At 28.7% G+C, this 19,044-nt stretch overlaps 1 protein-coding gene and 2 long non-coding RNA genes across 11 annotated transcripts in view; 1 reads left to right on the top strand and 2 right to left on the bottom strand.

Moving 5' to 3' along the window:
• LOC113218880 overlaps positions 1 to 1,555 on the bottom strand; it is an 18,342-nt gene extending 16,787 nt beyond the window's left edge. Inside the window, exons 1-2 of one of the 3 annotated variants that reach the window (XR_003304959.1) lie at positions 816 to 1,555; positions 578 to 608 (exon numbers count right to left, since the gene is read on the bottom strand). This is a non-coding gene — a long non-coding RNA (uncharacterized LOC113218880). Of the gene's footprint in view, positions 1 to 577 lie in introns of all 3 variants that reach the window. The other 2 variants (XR_003304958.1, XR_003304960.1) reach the window with 2 other exon arrangements.
• Positions 1 to 17,025, top strand: part of LOC413473 (GTPase-activating Rap/Ran-GAP domain-like protein 3) — a 23,033-nt gene extending 6,008 nt beyond the window's left edge. The window contains exons 1-19 of one of the 7 annotated variants that reach the window (XM_026441464.1): positions 4,141 to 4,344; positions 4,505 to 4,895; positions 7,446 to 7,917; positions 8,925 to 8,991; positions 9,566 to 9,649; positions 10,046 to 10,127; positions 10,357 to 10,475; positions 10,955 to 11,019; positions 11,083 to 11,149; positions 11,287 to 11,389; positions 11,569 to 11,667; positions 12,077 to 12,289; positions 12,599 to 12,870; positions 13,199 to 13,511; positions 13,583 to 14,028; positions 14,232 to 14,568; positions 14,800 to 14,886; positions 14,977 to 15,246; positions 15,736 to 17,025. In XM_026441464.1, the coding sequence (XP_026297249.1) occupies positions 7,592 to 7,917; positions 8,925 to 8,991; positions 9,566 to 9,649; positions 10,046 to 10,127; positions 10,357 to 10,475; positions 10,955 to 11,019; positions 11,083 to 11,149; positions 11,287 to 11,389; positions 11,569 to 11,667; positions 12,077 to 12,289; positions 12,599 to 12,870; positions 13,199 to 13,511; positions 13,583 to 14,028; positions 14,232 to 14,568; positions 14,800 to 14,886; positions 14,977 to 15,246; positions 15,736 to 15,986 (3,201 nt within the window). In that variant the 5' untranslated portion in view covers positions 4,141 to 4,344; positions 4,505 to 4,895; positions 7,446 to 7,591 and the 3' untranslated portion in view covers positions 15,987 to 17,025. Of the gene's footprint in view, positions 1 to 4,140; positions 4,896 to 7,445; positions 7,950 to 8,924; positions 8,992 to 9,565; positions 9,650 to 10,045; positions 10,128 to 10,356; positions 10,476 to 10,954; positions 11,020 to 11,082; positions 11,150 to 11,286; positions 11,390 to 11,568; positions 11,668 to 12,076; positions 12,290 to 12,598; positions 12,871 to 13,198; positions 13,512 to 13,582; positions 14,029 to 14,231; positions 14,569 to 14,799; positions 14,887 to 14,976; positions 15,247 to 15,735 lie in introns of those variants that run through there. The other 6 variants (XM_026441463.1, XM_016912596.2, XM_006570882.3 and 3 more) reach the window with 6 other exon arrangements.
• On the bottom strand, positions 16,315 to 19,044 carry LOC102656896. Its single transcript, XR_411979.3, has 2 exons — positions 18,752 to 19,044; positions 16,315 to 16,993 (listed from the first exon to the last, which is right to left on the bottom strand). It is a non-coding gene; the product is annotated as an uncharacterized LOC102656896 (long non-coding RNA).

The raw sequence follows: 19,044 nt of genomic DNA, 5'->3' as shown, positions 1-19,044 counted from the left end.
TCGTTTTTGCGAGTACATAGTGGAAAACCGAGGGAGTAAGAGATTTGTTAGAAAAATTAATCGATTTGTAGATAAAAATTAATTTTTACTTGTTTATTTAGATAAATTTATTTTTCTTTAATAAGAAAAACAAATAATTATTTCGCGTATACAGGTTAATTTTAATTGGATTAAATTTTCAAATTGATATTTCGTATTATTTGAAAATATTTTAATGTTCTTAATCGTTGTTACACGAATAGGATGAAAATATATCGAAGAGCCGGTTTTCATGGCAACATACTATATATGCATATATATATATAATGCATGCAGCGAGGCACGTGTTCGATAGAATAAATAGAACATCTTCTATTGTGTAATTCTTTATAGATTATATCGATTCTTAGATTCAATATGAAAGTTCATATTAAAAAAGATTTGTAATAAATAATCACAACGATTTACAATAGATTTATAACAGATCAACAATATTATCCGATCGAAAATATACTATAGATACAAATTTCAAATAAACTTCACTGAATCTCTCACGATTTTCCAAGTTATAATACCATATATACCATATATTACTTACATTTGTCAGCTTACGGCATACATTGTGTATACTGAAAAAAAAAAATTGCATATCGCAGCGCCATCGATATAAACTAACCTTTCTTCAATCACAATAAAACATATATACCGGTACACAACAACCATCGATTCTCGGATAATCCCGGTCTGAATAAAAACGAACTTGGTGTTTTTTTATTTTATTATGAAATCGAGTGTCTCTTTCTTCTAACCTATCTGCCGCTACATATCGATCTTACCATGTCCGATAAACCGGTCGACGTTCAGTTCGCGATCGAGCGAACGCGCACTGAGGCTTCATTGGTCATCGCCGTTAGTAACAACGATGGACAACGTATCGGATTTTGATGCTCGGCTCTTTATAATTAACTCTTTTGCTATCGGCCCGACCGAAGTGTCCCGACCGTCGATACACTCTTTTGTACCGCGTAGATCAATTTCGATCACGCTCGACCAAGTGGAAGTCGACTGCAGCGCATCTCGACTCATGGATAGAGAGAGAGAGAGAGAGAGAGAGAGAGAGAGAGAGAGAGAGAGAGAAAAGGAAAAAAGAAAAAGGGAGATCGAAGCAAACAGGGAGCGTAGAGGTTAGTAAAGTAACAGGGAGACGCGAGGAACAACAATGCGCAAAAATATCGAGAAAAGCTCGAGTTAGAAAAGATATAACAGAACGAACATAAAATCCTGAGAGGATCGGAATAATCGGTGATCGGATACGAGATACATGCGAAAAATGCCGAACAAAAAGATCAAGAAGCATTTGGTATTATGTGTGTATATATGTATATATACGTATATATACAAAGGTTAGATATGGAAAGCACTTGCGCACGAAAACGAACTCAAGAGAAATAGACCGTTTCCGATTACTTTGTCTCGCGAATATATCGAGAATTGCGTCAATTCGATGACCTGTATTTGCATTTATATACATATACATATATATCTTATATAATCTTTATATATATATACATATATATATATATGTATATACATGAATGCAAATACAAGTTATTTAAAATGACAAATAGATGAAATCAATAATTTTTATCAATTTTTTTATTAAAGTTATTTATTAAAAAAATTTACTAGATAATAATATAGTAAAATTAAATATAATATTTTGTCTGTTCATCATTCAGTTTTAAATATGATTGAATTAATTATAGTTTTTATCAGTTTAGAAAAAGCTTCTATTTATGTGAATTATAACTTGAAAATAAAATAATTTGGGGATAAAAAAATTTGTATAACATCTATTTAATATCTTGTATAAGATCTATTTATTATATTAATAAATATTATATAAATTTTTTAAATATATTGATAGTACATAAATTATTCATGTTTTCAATAATTTTGTGTTTATACATTATTCTATGCTTAATTCTTTTTTTACATTAAATTTCTTGAAATGCAAATATTTAATACTTAAGTTTTTTTTCTTTTAAAGCTTAACGTCTAACGTTTATTACTTGACATTTAACATTTCATACTTGATAGTTTACATTTAATACTTGATATTCGATATTTGACACATGACATTTCTATATCCATTGCATCTATTTTAAATCTATATTTCATTATAATATAATGAATTATGCTTTAGTTAAAAAGAAATCGTCGAAAAAATGTCATGTAGAATAATGTAGATTGTTCAATATCCGATATATATATATATATACGATATTCCATATGACTTGCAGCCCAATCTAGATAATGAAGATACCCAAAAAGAATATTGTAAATTCTATATTGGGTATATATAGTAGTTTGATATCATTTTTCAAAGAGTAATCTTTTTAATATAATATTTCTAATTTTTTGAATAAAAATTTTATTTATAAATTTTATAATCAAGAATTATACTTTGAAAAATAATAACATCACAAAGTCTCATCAAATAATTATACTAATTCTAAAATCTATTTGTAAAGTATAATAAAGATAAATTACTAAAATTAATTTAACAATTAAATAAATTTTAAAGTTAGAAATAAAAATTTTTAGAAATAAAATGATATATAGATGAGATCATTGTTTTAAAGATAATAATTTAATATATATATTTTTTGCTTAAAGATTAAAGCATACCGTAGTTTTGAAAGAAAAATAATGAAAACATATTGACAACAATTAATATCTGTGATCACTCGCCAAAAATAAATATAGACAAATAGTGAGAGAAGAACAGAAATAGATCAAAAATTATGAAATCAATGCCATTTTTAGGATGTCGCAGATGAAATATACATAAACAATGAAAATAAATAGTTAAAAAAAGATAAAAATAGAATCAGAAATAATTATAAATCATATTTCATTTAAGAGATGTCATGACGATCAATGTTTACCCTATCTTATCCTGTCTTTAAAGAAGTATATTTAAAACCCAAGAGATGGCGCTAGCAGTTAATTCCTATCTTCTATCCTAATATTTACTTCCCTTGTATATTTTATTTACGACTCTAAAGATGGCGCTGATTCTATAATTTTTAATTTATTTCTGTCTTTTTCACTATTCCTTCTCTTTATATTTGTTTTTTACCACAAACAAAACAAATATATATACTTTCAACATTTATAGAAAATAAATATTTGTTCATGTTGCTATTTATTTATTATTCCATATAACAAGATAGGAATCAAATGCCAAAAAAAAAGAAAAAAAAATAAAAATAAGAAATGTTTATAATTTAAAATCTTAATATATATTTTATAATTTATATAAATTATAATATATAATATATAATTATAATTGTAATTATAAATATAACTTTAATAATATTATATTACTTCATATTATATTATTTAAATCAGATTTTTTACGCAATCGATAATTAAAAATATAGAAAAAAATTCTATTAAATATTAGATGTTTTGTTTGTGTTATAATTATTCATATTATCATTACTTTTTTAAATGATAAAAAAAAAGTTATGCTTTTTAAAAATATATATATAAAAAATATAATTAAAAAATGGGATTTTAATAAAAATTTAAAAAAGAAAAAATATAATATTTTAAAAATGAAATTTATAATAAATTAAAGAATAAATTGAAGAATCATTAGAAAATTAGAAAAAATAATAGTATTGCAAACGTGATGAAAGAATCAATAGCACATATAAAACGAAGATTCAAGAAATGTATATATATGTGTACGTATACATATATATATAGAATCACCTAATTTTGTAAGTCCAGAAGCAAATCATAATCAATACAAAAAATAGTTCAATGTAATTAAAAAGAAGCAGATATTTTTCACTTGACAAGACATAAATTTTATTAAAACCCGAAAAAGAATATATTTCCAAGATTCGAAAACAAAAATATGAAAAATGTAAAAGAAAAAAATTTGAAACAATTAAAAACTCAATCTGAAATTATAGTAAAGATATATAATATCTAAAACTACATAGAATCCCGAAAGAAGAAAAACAATATGGTAAAGAAAAAAGAGGGAGAAGAAGACGCCACCAGCCGGTAAGGAAGAAAGAGATGGCAAACGATCGCGAGCAGAAAAGATGAAACTACTGTGGTAAGACAGAAAGCGCAAGAGAAGCGCAGAGGACGGGAGGTTAGTGGGGGTCGGAAAAGAGAGCTAATGAGCTCGACGACGCGGCGCCAGTCGTCGAGTCGCCGTGTTACTACGAGTACTTGCTCTCTCATCGTAGCTCGCTGCGTCCCCATTTGAAAAGGGTCGTGTCCTGCCTCTGTCAGTAGGGGTTGCAGACCCGTGGCAAACCCGTCGGTTGTCTCGATGTTCGTTTATCTAATATTCGATCATCTTGATTTGTTGGATCTTGGATATTAATATTTCACTTCATATCAACGAAATAACATCATTCTCATTGCGTGTTCTTTTTTTTTTTTTTGCACTTTTTTCTCTTATATTTTTTTATTTCTTACAAAAAATATGAAGGATCAGTGTTCGAGATTGAGGTCGTCCAGACATGAGTTTATGGATTCTCAAATACAGTGGCTGTGCACAGCTATTATAATCGGACGAATTGTTCACTGCCAGTGATCGTCTCGATTGAAAATTCGACTCAAGTTTGTGAGAATAATTGCTTGTATAGAAGCAATGTACATCGAGAAAATTGTTCGGTAATTGTGTGTCGCAGATAATGTTATAAGAGAATAACGTTTTCTCAGGAGACAGTAACACGCGAGCGATCGGGCGCGTCTTTACGGGTCGAGGACCTTTCGGTTTAATTATTCTTTTGAAAGATAATCCATCCATTAATTTTCAATTATTCAACGATTAAATAATAATAATTATGATAATAACGAAACGAAAAGGGCATCGTGAGGTAACAAAAATTTATTACATTTCTTAATATTTTTTTCTAAAAAATTTACAGTATTACGAAACTTGTAAGTATTTAAAATATTATTTTAGATTTTTGTGAAAAGAGCAGAAATATTTTAAATGGAAATAAAGAAAATTTTAATATTATTAAAATATTTATAATTTTCCGAAGACTGTACCATATTTCTTTTTTGTATATTTATTTGTTATTGTATTAATTGTATTAAAATATTATTTTTACAATTATTATTTTTAAGATGAATTATTTTGGAAATAATATAACAATTCGAAAATTTTGAAACACAAATGGTTAGAACCAATATATGTCGCGTAAAAATAGAACGAAAAAAATAGTGTAGTGTTATATCATTAGTCTTTTTAATTCTAATCTTCTTAATTGCACACATGTGCAATTAATAATTTTAACGATACATTGTATTAATTGGTTTCTCTAAAAATTAGATAAAAATATACAAAATTGAATTAATTACCACCAATTTGTAATAATATTTTCAAAAATTATTAATTATATTTTCAATGTTAAAATAATTTATAGAAATGTTAATTTAATAAAATCATTCGATTAATAGTGCATAGAAATGAATTTTATTTCCATTAATTATTTATTTCATGACAATATACGTATGCATACATATTACATTTTATGAGAAGAAATTCGGTTAATTATATTACAATCTAAATGAAATAGAATCATAATTTAGATTAAATCTAGTTAGCGATTATTTACGAAAATTTTGAAACAATTTATTAGAATACAAGTAGATAATATAGATAATCTAATTTCTTCATAGTTTATGCAAAGAAAAATCAATTTACAATATTTCTCTGTTATATGCTCTTCTATTCTATATATACGTTTAAATATCATTTCTATTCGATAAAGATATTCTCATGGATCCATTAATCCATTAATAATTTCATATGAAAATCATACATCATAAATTTCTTCACTCATTTGAATCTTTCTTCACTTTTCGCCACTCGTCACTCGCTACATTCTTAACAAAGATTGAGGTTAGAATTTCGCGTCTCTATAGTTATGCTTGCTGCAATTGGTTCCTCCAATTGTGAAAGAGAAAGAATATAACGAATAAATACTATGTGGAGGATTAATAAAATCCACCTATCAATCATCACAACTTTATTCAACGTCAAAGGTCTCGTTAGGCAAAAAAGTGAAAGAAAGAAAAAGAGAAAAAAGAAAAGAAAGATGATAAAGCGACTCGGTCAGTGTCATCGATGCTCTCTCTCTCTCTCTCTCTTCTCTTTATTATGTAGACTCGTGGTGATCCTCGAAAAGGTTACGGACCTCTGAAAACTCGAACGATAATATCGATGAAACTCGGTCAATGATATCGATATTCACACGCGTCTTTAAAAGGGTTGTATGATAGAAGTTTATTGATGGTTATAGTTCACAGAACTTAGCATCAATGCTATTAACCCATGGAGTTCAAGCAACTACATGAGAGATCAGAGAATTATTCGTTGCTGAATGAAATTAAACGGTAATAAAGATATAGGAATTTTCATTTTATTATGGTGATAGTGAATACGTATAAAATAAATTTTTTTTATGATCTTTATTACATGACTCTTCGATTTAGTTATCGATTTAATCATTTTGAATCTAAAATATAAGGAATGTATGGATTTTTTAAATATTTATAATTATATTATTTTAAATATTTATAATTATACATACAATGATTTCTTTTTTTCTTAAAAATTGAAAATTTAATCATAGAATTATCAGTGGTTGCAAAAATATTAAAAATAACGATAGTATTTTTATAAGAGATAATTTTTCCTTTTTGCAAAATAATTTCCATACAAATAATTTTATCAAACAAATTTCCATTTTATCGTTCAAAAATATCATTTTAGTGAAAATAGGGAAAAAACTCGTTGAGCTGTGTAAAATTTCCTTTTATTCATTTTTTGTAAATTTAGTCAAAAGAAATATTTGTTTCAGTTTTTACAATTACATTATTGTACAATGAATTCAAAACTATTGAAAAGAACAATACAGAATATAAATGAATAAATAAAGAATAATAAAAAAAAAAATAGATATATTCTTTAGTGTGTTAGTTTTTAATATTCAGAATTATTATATTTATACTTTTAAAATTTTAAATTTATATATAATTTATATATATTTAATAAATTTGGTTTATGTTTATCAAATTTTTTATTGAACATGTTTTGCAATACGTGCTATATTTAATTGGCACAAGTAAAGCTTTTGATGGCCAAAGATATCTTGTTCTCTAACTGTTCAGCTGAGATGGAATAGGGAAACGAAGAACTGCAAAATTTGTTCCTTATCCTAGAAAATAAAACTTGAACAAGAAATAATTTCCAAATTTAAATATAAATTATAAATTTAAATAATTAAAATCACTGATTAATTTAGTTTAGAGCATTGTTTTAAATACTTACAAGTATATAGATAACGATTGAAATTAAATGATAAAAAAGAATGTTGATAAAATATCAAACACGAAATATCTTCTTTTCATGAAAGATGAAACGATGATAGTAATATAATTATAGTAACGTAATGCCCATCAAATTCCACTTTGAAAAGTCAACACAGAAGATCTTATGAGAGAATCTTAATCAATCTGAAATTAAAGAAAAAAGAAAAAGAAGTTTCACAAGTTTGAAAAGATGTTATGCTTGGACATGAAGCTTGTCTCTCGTTTGCGAGGAGTCTCGTTGACGAGTAACTCGTCCACAAACGTGTCACCGGTCTCCTCTTTGGCGACCTCGACCTCATCGACGGGTGTCGGTATAGAGAAATGCAAACGAAGCAAAGGAAGAAGAAAGAGCACTGGTGGTGGAAACGGGAGCTCGGTAACTGAGAGCGATAGCGAGGAGGAAACATTGCCGGCTGCGCACGAGATGATGCGCAGAAACAGGTCGAGATCGGTTTGTGTGTCCGCCTTGTCTTCCGCGCAATCGAGATTCCTTCATCGGCGAGCCAGTCATCATGTGTACGTTTCTCAAACGATAATTTAATTCAAGGGTAACAAATTTTTTTCACAACTTGCATTAATTGTTTTCTTAGTCGTTCAATTCCTCTATCATCGAAATATACAATCGAAAAATGAAATGACAAGTAGTTTGACAGTAGTGTTTTTTAACCTTTCTCATAAACATGGATGTTCACATTTGCCCGCGAACGATGTTAAATATGAAATTGAGTTTAAATCCCAAAATGTTACTACTACTCGAATGTTATTCATTGCTGGTCATATTTACAGAGGCATAATGAATATATTATTTAATAATTTAATACGTATAATTTAAGTATAATATATTATTTATATATATTTATTTATTATGATTTAGAATGATATTATATACGTGTTTCAAATATTATTATATTTTATAAAACAAAGAATATAGTATATATTGTAACGAGATATATGACAAGAGTGACAGTATCTCGTTCAACGAATCGGATGAGTAAAAATCAATTTGCGATATCTCATAGATGCTTAATCTCTGTAGAATATTATCTCCACAATAACTTTGCTAGATTATATTTTTTTGTTTACACGTAATATCGATTTTGTTAAATTCTAGTGAAATCTGCGAAAACGAAAAATACGAAAATATACACTAAATATATTTATAATTTAAAAGTCAACGAATACTATAAACGATTTTAATTAGGGGAAAAAATATTATTTTATCGATACTACGAAAGTTTCAACAATTTTAACAAAAATAATCGTAATCAAGTATTTTTTATATAAAAAGAATTTAGATAGATAAGATGTTAATTGATGCAATCTAGATCTTTTTTTGCAGGTTGCCCTCATTAACCTAGATATCTTGAGATGGCAAAAAGCGAGAAATATCGGGAGAAAAAACTCGTTAGAAAGACTGTTTTCCTCCTTTTTGTTTTGATTCGCCTTTGTTAATCTAAAAAATATGGCATTAAAAAGCAATTTGTCAAGCTGATCCTTGAACGTTATATGATACGATGTTTTAGATCTACCACGGATGCCATTTCCAGGCGAGGTGTTCTCTCCAGACGATATTATGGCAGCGTCGAAATGGTGAGTTTTCAATTTATACATATTTATGAAATTTATGAAAAAATTATAAATAGATATGAATTTCATGGTAAATTAAAGTTACGAAGAACTTCGAAATGGTTCTAATGGTATAAGCGACCTCTATTTGTCCACGCTATTAAAGAAGAGGCGAAGTACGATCGATATGTTTGTTTTGACTTTTTTTCCCAACCTTTCTTATGTTTCGTATAACACAAACGAAACTTCGGTCGAGCTATATTAAGATTAAACTTCCACTCCGTTGTCTCGATTTATTTCTCGATTTTCGTTTGTTCTGTACTTCTTATCGTAATTTTTTTTTTTTTTTTAATCATTGTCAATGTCAAAATTTAATCAACAAACAATTGAAACAATTCGCGAGGAAAGTTAATTGCGAAAGTGAAAAGGGTCGAAAGAGAGGAGAGAGGAGGGCAAGGGTCGTAAAATGACGTTCATTTCGCCAGCTCTCCATGCGTAACGATGGCCCTTCGAAACTGGAACACAGTCTCTCCATCTTTTCCTTCCTTTTCTTCGTACCACGCGATCTAATGTTGGCCCGTTTGAAATCGTCTTTCAGCTGCCGCAAATCGAGCAAGACGGGTCTGACAATGGGAGAAGATTTCGAGTGGAGAATGGTGATTCCCTTGGCGAGAAGGAGGAAGTAAGAGAAATGCACAATTATCTCTTCCTCGCGTCCCTTATTTTCTCCCTTTCTGTCTCTGTATTTGTGAAAGCTTCACTTTTGAATTTTTTATAGATAATATTTTCTACTAGGTGAAATATTTTTATTTTAATTTTTTGCAAAATTTAATTTAATTTTTGATAAAAAAAAAAAATATTGGATAATTGAATACATCGTTAATAATAGAAGAAACGAAAATTACGTCAAAAAAAAAAAAGAAAAAAAGAGGAACAAATTTAAATTATTGACGAAAAATTGGAAAAAAAAAAAAACAAAGTCACATCCTACGCTCGTATTTTCATTTTCTCTTCCGCCGTTTGGTTATTGATAAAGTCGGATTATATTTCTGGTTGAACTGATTTTGAACATGTGCAGATGTTCGGATCACCGAGTACGCCGATATTGGAAAATCCCGAATATCAGACTCGTTGGTACTTCAAGTACTTTCTCGGAAAACGTGAGTAGAGTGTACGCTGATATTTTTAAGAATTTTAGATAAACTAAATGCATTAGATAGCAGGAGTTCAACAGCTGTTCAAGTATTTTTTTTTTTTTTTTTTTTTTTTAAATTTGATACAGTGATTTCATTTCATCTATTTCAAGAATTTATTTAATATTCGTTCATGTTCAATAAATGTAGCTTTTTTTATATTGAAAAATTGTTTGTTTAATACAATATTTTTTAGTGCATCAAAATTATGTCGCTGCGGATCAAGAGAGGAATCCTCTGTTTCTCTCAGTTGTGACAAGTGAAGTCAGTGATCAAAGCGTACCTCATTACAGAGTGATTTTATGGCGAAAAACTGTGAGTACTGATTAACATAACAATGAAAAATTCTTTGATATCAAAGAATTTAATCCATTCGTTTCCTTCATTTTTATGTATAAAGCATTTTTGCATTTATCAATAAAAAAATATTAAAGATGAATGCGAAGAGCAAAAGAATTGTAAATTTGAGAAACGAGATTCCTTTTGCAATTTTAAAAAATAGTTTTATCTTGTGCTTTATTTTTACTTTAACCTTATATATATTATACAATCAAGATTGTTTTGAGATAGACATTGTATGAAATGGGTTGCTAAAGAATAGAAGATATAAAAAAAGCAGGAAGCACTTTGTGCATTAAAAAAAAAATTAAAATTTAATTAATAAATGATGACAATATTAAAAAATTCATAGAGTCAGAATTAGAATTTAAATTAAGGAAAAATAAATAAAAGAACAAAGAAATAAGAAAAATTAATGAAAATTATAGATAAATAAAAAAAATGAAAAAATTTAGGGCGCGCAGAAGATATCGCTGCCGTACTCTGCAAACAAAACAATGACAATCAGGCAGATCCTGAGGTAAATATTGTGCTATTTCGCTTGAGTGGTTAGGTGGACGATGATTGGTGATTCGAATTTCAGTAATTTCTTTGGACTGGAAAAGCTCGACAAGGCACCACGCGAAATATTTTCTCCAGAGATTCAAAAGGTGGGTGTTAAATGAAAAATCCTGTTAATAATTAAAAATTCTTTTCGCGAATAATCGATATTTCAAAATACCAATGTATTCATTGATCATCCTTGGAGGATCGATTCTAGATCATTCGTCAAAGTTTTGTGTTACAGGATCTGCTCTTGTTGGAAGAACAAGAAGGTTCTGTCAACTTCAAATTCGGCGTGATATATGCGAAAAAAGGACAGACAACCGATGATGAGATGTTGTCCAATGGTAAATCGATTAAAATTTGAATTCTTTTTTCTAGAAAATTAAAATTAAATTTTTTATTCAATTACGAAAGATTGAATTGTTTATTTATTAACAATATTTTTATAATTGTATATTCGAAATGTAAATATTTATGATATATCAAAGAGACGAAAAGAAATCTTTATATGCTTCATTTACAGAAAAGGGTAGTCCAGGTTTCGACAAATTTCTCGAGATTCTGGGTGAAAGAATACGACTAAAGAATTGGGACAAATATCGTGGTGGTTTAGATATAAAAGGTATTTTTTCTTTCATGTGGATATGTTGCATAGAAATGTTACTTTGGAACTTTTATTTTCGATATCGATTATTTCAAAAGCTCTGACATAAAATGTTATGAAAAGAAATGTATATATTTCATAACAATTCTTCGCGCTACTATTATCGTAAATGAATTTTCATTATTATAATAACTCTTTCATTGTTCTCTTCTATTATTGCAAGTGGCCTTTCGTTACAATCAATATTCGTTATAACAATTTGCAATTGTAACGTGCATAAAGTATAAAAATTTCCTTGTTGAAGTTCGAACATCTGAATAAATATTTTTCTCAGGTTTCATTTTCCACTATCTATTATTTACTATTATTTTATCTATCCGTTCCATACAGTTATATAAGTATCGTTTTCCTCCGTGAATGTTACCAGGTGATATGACCGGAAAAGAAAGTTATTATACGGTATACGCAGGACACGAAGTGATGTATCATGTGAGTACAATGCTTCCTTATTCAAAGGACAATCCACAACAGCTGGAGAGAAAACGACATATCGGTAACGATATCGTTAACATCGTTTACACGGATGATCCTAACGCCATAGACAGTTTCAATCCGAATTGCATTAGAAGTCAATTTACTCGTAAGTTTCTTTAAAATTCATCTCTCTTCTACTTAACGTAAAATTAGATTTAGATTTGACCGAAGTTGTCGAGACACGAGTATGGACGAATTCAGCCGAACTTTCACGAATTAGAAAGAGACAAATATATATCGCCTCTAACTTATCGTTTCGTCTCACGTGCGCGGATTTAAAAAGTGTGAAAATTAAAACATCTTTTTCTCCGTTCGAATAATCCGATGAAAAAGTATTTATTTCAAAATTTTTCCAAACTCATTTCGAAATATCGTTTAATCTAATTAATCTTTATCCATGTTTATGAAATATTAGATGTATTTGCGGTGGTATCGGCCGAAGAAAATGACAAAGGATGGCGCGTGGCAATTTACTGCGATGAAAATGTTCCTCTATTCGGACCAAGCCTTCCTTGCCCACCCGTTTTCGAGGATCCATACACTCTGCGAGAATTTCTTCTCGTGAAATTAATAAACGGTGAAAAGGCTACGTTCAACACGCCAACATTCGCCCAAAAAAGAGAAAGAACCCTAGATGCTCTTCTTCGAGATATGTATCAAGAACACTCGCAGGAAAGTAAGAGCAACGTAAGTATATTTAACGATACAATATTTTCTGCATTGATAGTTTCATAGATTTTTCCCTATATGATATAATATCTCTTAATTTTCTATACAATAATAATAAAAATCGCACGAAGTAGATTTTTAGATTTAGAAGATTTTTTTTTTTTACTTCGCACAAAAATATAAATGTTGCACTCTTCCATCCAATTTTGCAACAAAAAAATTCCTAGTACGTTCACTTAGCGAATGATCACAAAGAAAGGAAGAAAAATAGGAAAATAGGAAAATGGATAAAAAAGGAAATAAAAAAGGAAATTTCTGTCATGGCTGTATCCCCTCTCCCCCGTAGAAAGGAAAATCGATCGAATTTTCACAGAGTATGTTAAACCGACGAGCGTTGTCGGATGTCGTGGAGGCTCCAGGTCGGCGTCGCGAGGAGACGCGTGCTGTGGAGATGGTGCGCGTCGGCCAAGCTCTGAAGCTGGAGGCGATCGTCAGAGGTTTGGCGCCAACTTCCTTGGCCACGGCTGGCCCGTTGAAGCCAAGGCCTTGGGAGCCAAGGTGCATCTATCCCGATTTCCCCCACGAGGTTGTCTGTGGAGATGTTTGGCTGGATAACAAATTGATCCTCGCTAGTGAGAATGGAACTTTTTTAATCGAAGGTAGGATGCAATTTATAATAAATTCACATTCTCAAATTTATCATTACATCATGATTTCTTCTTTATTCCAGATAGCTTATCTCACAGGCTAATCTTTGACGAGTCTGTGCAAATAAAACAATTAGACGTGGTCGAACAACACGGAATATTGTTATTTCGCGCCGGTGACAAGGGCAAGGAAAGCAACATCTACGTTTTTCGTCTGAAGGAATTCGAGAATAATACGGCGAATAGGTCGGCCGAGGTCGTGTTGAACGACCGCGAGGACGATCAAGAGTACGAGGACAATGGCGACGAGGATGATGCGGATGACGATGCTGACGAGAGCGAGGAGAACGATTACGACAATTTCACGCGGGCCACCGCGAAATTTAAGCCGGTGATCCGTCGTACGCATGCTCGTGTTCGCCCCTTGGCTGTTCGGGGACGGGCCCATATAAAAGAAAGGAGATTACCTAGAGCCCGGGGCTGTCATTTGTATGCCATTACAATGCCTGGTGGTTCTCACCTGCGCATGGTAAATAGTTCCTTTTGTATCATTGATTCTTTGTCTTTGCATCTCTTCAATGATTCAGTCAATCAATATCTGTAAGGTTTGTGAGGTTCAACAAAGAGGTAAAATGTTCATTGATCTCATTATGGTTTCATTATGAAGATTAAATATATTATAATTGATATAGTTTTCTGATGATGATAAATCTAATTGATGATATTTTACAGTGTGCGGTAGTAGGAAGGCGTTTAACAGTTCTTCAATGGAAACATAACGCTGCATGGACCGCGTGGTGTTCTGCCGCAGACACAGACACTGTCGAGGGTTTTTTGCATTTAAAAGACTTCAACGCTAGTGAAACCCCATCGTTAGTAACGATAATTGAAAATACGGATTCGATCAATGAATGGACACTTTGCTGCGGTATTCGGCATCATTTTGAGCTAATCTCAGCGTCTGGAAGCACAAGAATTCTTCATATCGAGGGAGTGCCAAAACCACATCTGGTAGCTGCATTGGATCTTTGCGAGGACGAGGAACCTGAGTTGTTACTTTGTTATAACAGTATGTAACTGTATTATATAAATTAATCTCAAGTTTTAAAGTTACATTTTTGAACTATTTATGCTTGTCGAAATTTATTTCTTTTTAAAAAGTTAATTTTTTAAAGTCCATACTTATTAAAACTTTATTGAAAAAAAAAGAAATTTTATATTTAAGTACATAGACATATGATCAGTAAAGTATAATCAGAGATTGAACAATATAAAAATTAATAATTTATTCTTAATGTAGATACGTGTCATTTTCAAAAACTCCTGGAAGAAAATACCGCACCAACGGAATTTGATTTTAATTGGAATTCTGTACCGGCAGCAATAGGTAAAATTTTATTTTATTCACTTGCATTTTAATATAACATTCCTATTAAATATATATATTTTTTAATAATCCCTAAATATTAATTTGTAGCTTGTGCCTTTCCCTACGTAATCGCCTTTACTAATGATACCATGGAAATACGATTGATAATTAATGGAAATTTGGTGCACACGATCGCCATGCCGAATCTAAATCTAATCACCTCGAAGCAAGACATCTTCTTCGCTACAACAGCGCCGGAGTTTTTGCCAGGAAAATGCGAAAGAATCCGACTGGATTCAAAGCCCCCAGACAAGGAGGAACCGGTTTCCAGTCCTCCTCCTTTCGCGCAATCTTCGTCGTCTCGATCTAATCTGCAAAGTACGTGCCACCTTTTCGAAACGGATCATAATTTTCCAATTATTTGCACAACGTGAATGAATGTTCCATAATACAATTGTTTAATACATATCTGAGTTAACGATTACGGATTCTACAATAATGAGTTATAAATTTTTTTTTTTTAAAATTTACATACAATTAGTAGTATTGTGAATATCGATAAATATATGATTTCTAAAAATTAAAGCAGGAAAACAAAAAAAAATAATTGAATAAAACAATTAAATGAAATATATGCATTAATAGAGATAGAGTATTTAAGTACATGTATTATTGTTTGAATTAATTTAAAAAAAAATCAGAAATTGGCAAACTATTCATAAATACTTTAAATATTTGTTAGATTTCAGTTTTGTTTCAGTAATTAATAATGAATGTTAAATATAATATATAATAGTTTATATCAGAGTACTATTATAATTTAAGTAATAAAAATGATAAATAAAAAATGTATTTTCTTTTCCACAGATAATCAGAGCGACTGGAAACCAATAAGAATCTATCAAATACCATTGCAAACATTATCGAGAAGTACTCTATCGAATTGCTCGCAACGACGATGTCCTAGTCCAGGAGAATCAGAAATCATCTCCTCTGCACCACCAACTACTGATAAAAGTTTTCTCAGTGTTGAACCTCACAGAGCATTGAGCAGATCATGTAGCAGCAGTCCAACACCAACGCCGACGACTTTAATTCCTCCACGGTTCAGAAAATAGATTAAATAGCGATCAAGAAGTTTCTTTTAATGACAAATTTCTTTAAAAGATCGCAAGCTGTACCTGACGCTCGTGCCTCGGTAGGATTGATGATGGATAATGCACAATTCTATGCATTTAAAAAAAAAAAGTGTAGCTAGAACTTACTGCCGTTGCAAAGAGCAATCGAGACAAGTTTGCTATAAAAATAGATAACGTAACCATACGTGCAAGAAGTGCCCTTGATGATTTTTAAGTCAAGAGAAATCTTTTTTGTTAGATACATCTATATGCTTTTCTTCCATAGTTTTTTAATACAAACGCGTTTCTTTTTTTTTTTTTCTTTTTCTTTTTTTTTTTTTTGTCGAGTAATTCCTCGACATATCGTAAACGGATTATAAATTTATATTTCTTGAAAGAAAAAAAAAAAAAGATAATGATAAGTGATGATATATAACAAATTACTTTGGCTTTTAAAATTTAAATAAAAATTTATATTTCAAAAGAAAAGAGATAGAGAAGGGAAGAGGAGGCAAAGATTTGTTAAAAATATGCAGGTAAGAATTTATTCTACAATGATCTTATTTTTTAATAAAATTTTTATAAAAATGCTTCATTTTTTGTGTGCTATATTCAGTGCCAGAATCAAAAAAATTTGATAAATCAAAATGATAATCAAATTTAGAATGAATAAAAATTATCTTGGTGATTTATCTCAGTTTGAGAAAGCGAGTTATAATAAAAGAAATTTTATTAATTCTTAAAGATTTTCTTCAGGGATTTACTTGGGCTGTGCCACATTTACAATTGTTTTTAAGTGATTCATAAATACTTATACTTTATACGTCAGTGGTCATGTTTTATTAATAAATACGTACAATACGACCACATGTATATATAAAATAATAATTAATAAAATATATGCTGTCATTGGTAAGATTTTTCGCTGCGAACTTGCTCATGCCATTGAATCGCCTAGCGATTTTCCGTCTTTCATTCTAACTTGTTCGGTTTCTACATGTATGTATCTATTGCAAATAAAAAGAGAATAATGTAAAAATACGTATTAATATTAATATATAAATAAGAAGTTTATTAAATCATAGACCAAATTCAAAATAATGCACGTAATTTTATTTTTTTTAATTATTATGAAATTATTATTTTCTGTTTCATTATATAATTATAAAATAATTATTAATCATGTATCAAGATATCCTATTCTTCTAATTTTTAATTTATTCTATTAATATCAAAAATTAACTGAAATACACGCATTTAATTAATTATAAGTCTTGACTGAAAAATCTAAATTTCATTTTTACATTTTATAAAACATTTAACTTTTAATAAAATATTTCAGCTTTAAAATAATTTTTTCAATATACTTATAAATTTTTCTAGATTTTTATTTTCAAAATAAATTTACAACTCTACATATAAATCTATAAATCCTCAAAGTCAAATATAATCATATAAAATCAGATAAAATAATAAAAAATTGTAAAAATACAAAAACAGTTTTAAAAACAATTTATATGTATTTTTTTTTATTTATATTCATATAAAAATTCACAAAATTTAATTGGAAAATTAGTTTATCAAATTTTATAAAATTAACCTCTTTCTTTTTTTTATCATTTCTTTAATAATTGAAAAATCATATAATTATATAATTCATTGATATTTGTTCGAATTATTTAAACAAAAAAATAGATATTGTCATAAAGAGTGAAAAAGATTAGTTCATGTTTCCTGAAACGCGTTTAAACAGGTTCGAATCAAACGCATTCCGTAACTTTTTTGCCACACCGCCGAGAATTATAGATGCCAATCGCTGTCAAGCGGAGCTAAAGGAAAATGCTTTGGCGACCCCGGTCAGTCTCGAGCATTGAACTACGATCATTTACGTTTACCTGACTTTATGCCACACAACCGAGTGTTATATATATATATATATATATTATATTTTTTGCTTCTAAATCTTTCTGAAATTAATACATAAAAATTTAATTTTTTTGTTTATAAAATTTTAGAGATCCGTGATAAATTTAATTATTCTTGGAAAGATGATAAATAAATTTATAAATTGAATATAGATGAAGTGTAATCTTTTTTTTTTTTGACTAAATTTATTTATTTCTTTATTTTTCATCTATTATTTATTTTTAATCCAATTTTAAAAATAAAGTAAAAAATATAATTATAAAGGAAATAAATATCACAATTTCATTTGATCATATTGAATATATATATTGATTTTTACTATTTCTTTTTTTTTCAAACGATTATTTTTTAAACGATTATTTAATAATCATTTCATATTTAATTATTTTTGTATTCTTTAGTTATTTGGAATATTGAATAATAATATATAAAGATTTTCTGATTACCATTTAGTAACAAATACATTCTCAAATTTGTAAAAATGTATATAATTAATTAATTCAATTTTTGAACATCATTTAAAATGACTTTCGTTTCAAAATATATAAATATTTTATATATCTAACATTATAAAATACAAATAAAATAGAAAAATTAATTAATAAAAAAATTTTAAATGTAAAATCATTACTATAAAACATATTACTGTTATAGTAATGTTTTATAGTAATATAAAATAGTAATATTTTATACTATAAAATATTACTATAAAAATAAAATTAATAGATTTTATTAATCAATCAAGTATATGAATAAAATTATAATTGTTTTTATAAAAATAAAATCATAAAACAAACTGAAAAATTCTTAATTGTATTTTATCTATCAAAAATACATACGTAATCTCCTTGTGAATAAACACTGGGAAAAATTAATTATATCTCTCTAACTTCTTCTATTCCACTAAAATCACAGAATAAACGATATTAATGAAAAAAAAATATTTTAAAAGATGGTTAACGAAGCATACGTTCGATTTATACGCAACGTTCCGGTTAGATCAAGTTGCGCGTCGCCATATTGGAAACATGCTTCCGTATGATATATTTATTTCTTTTAGATACTTCTCAATTAAAACTACAAAATTGGTTCTAAAGATTATTTGAATATAACGTATTTAACAAATAATATG

The sequence above is a fragment of the Apis mellifera genome, linkage group LG6 (genome assembly GCF_003254395.2).
Source record: "Apis mellifera strain DH4 linkage group LG6, Amel_HAv3.1, whole genome shotgun sequence".
NCBI lineage: Eukaryota > Metazoa > Arthropoda > Insecta > Hymenoptera > Apidae > Apis > Apis mellifera.
This window is presented reverse-complemented; position numbering and strand designations above follow the sequence as displayed.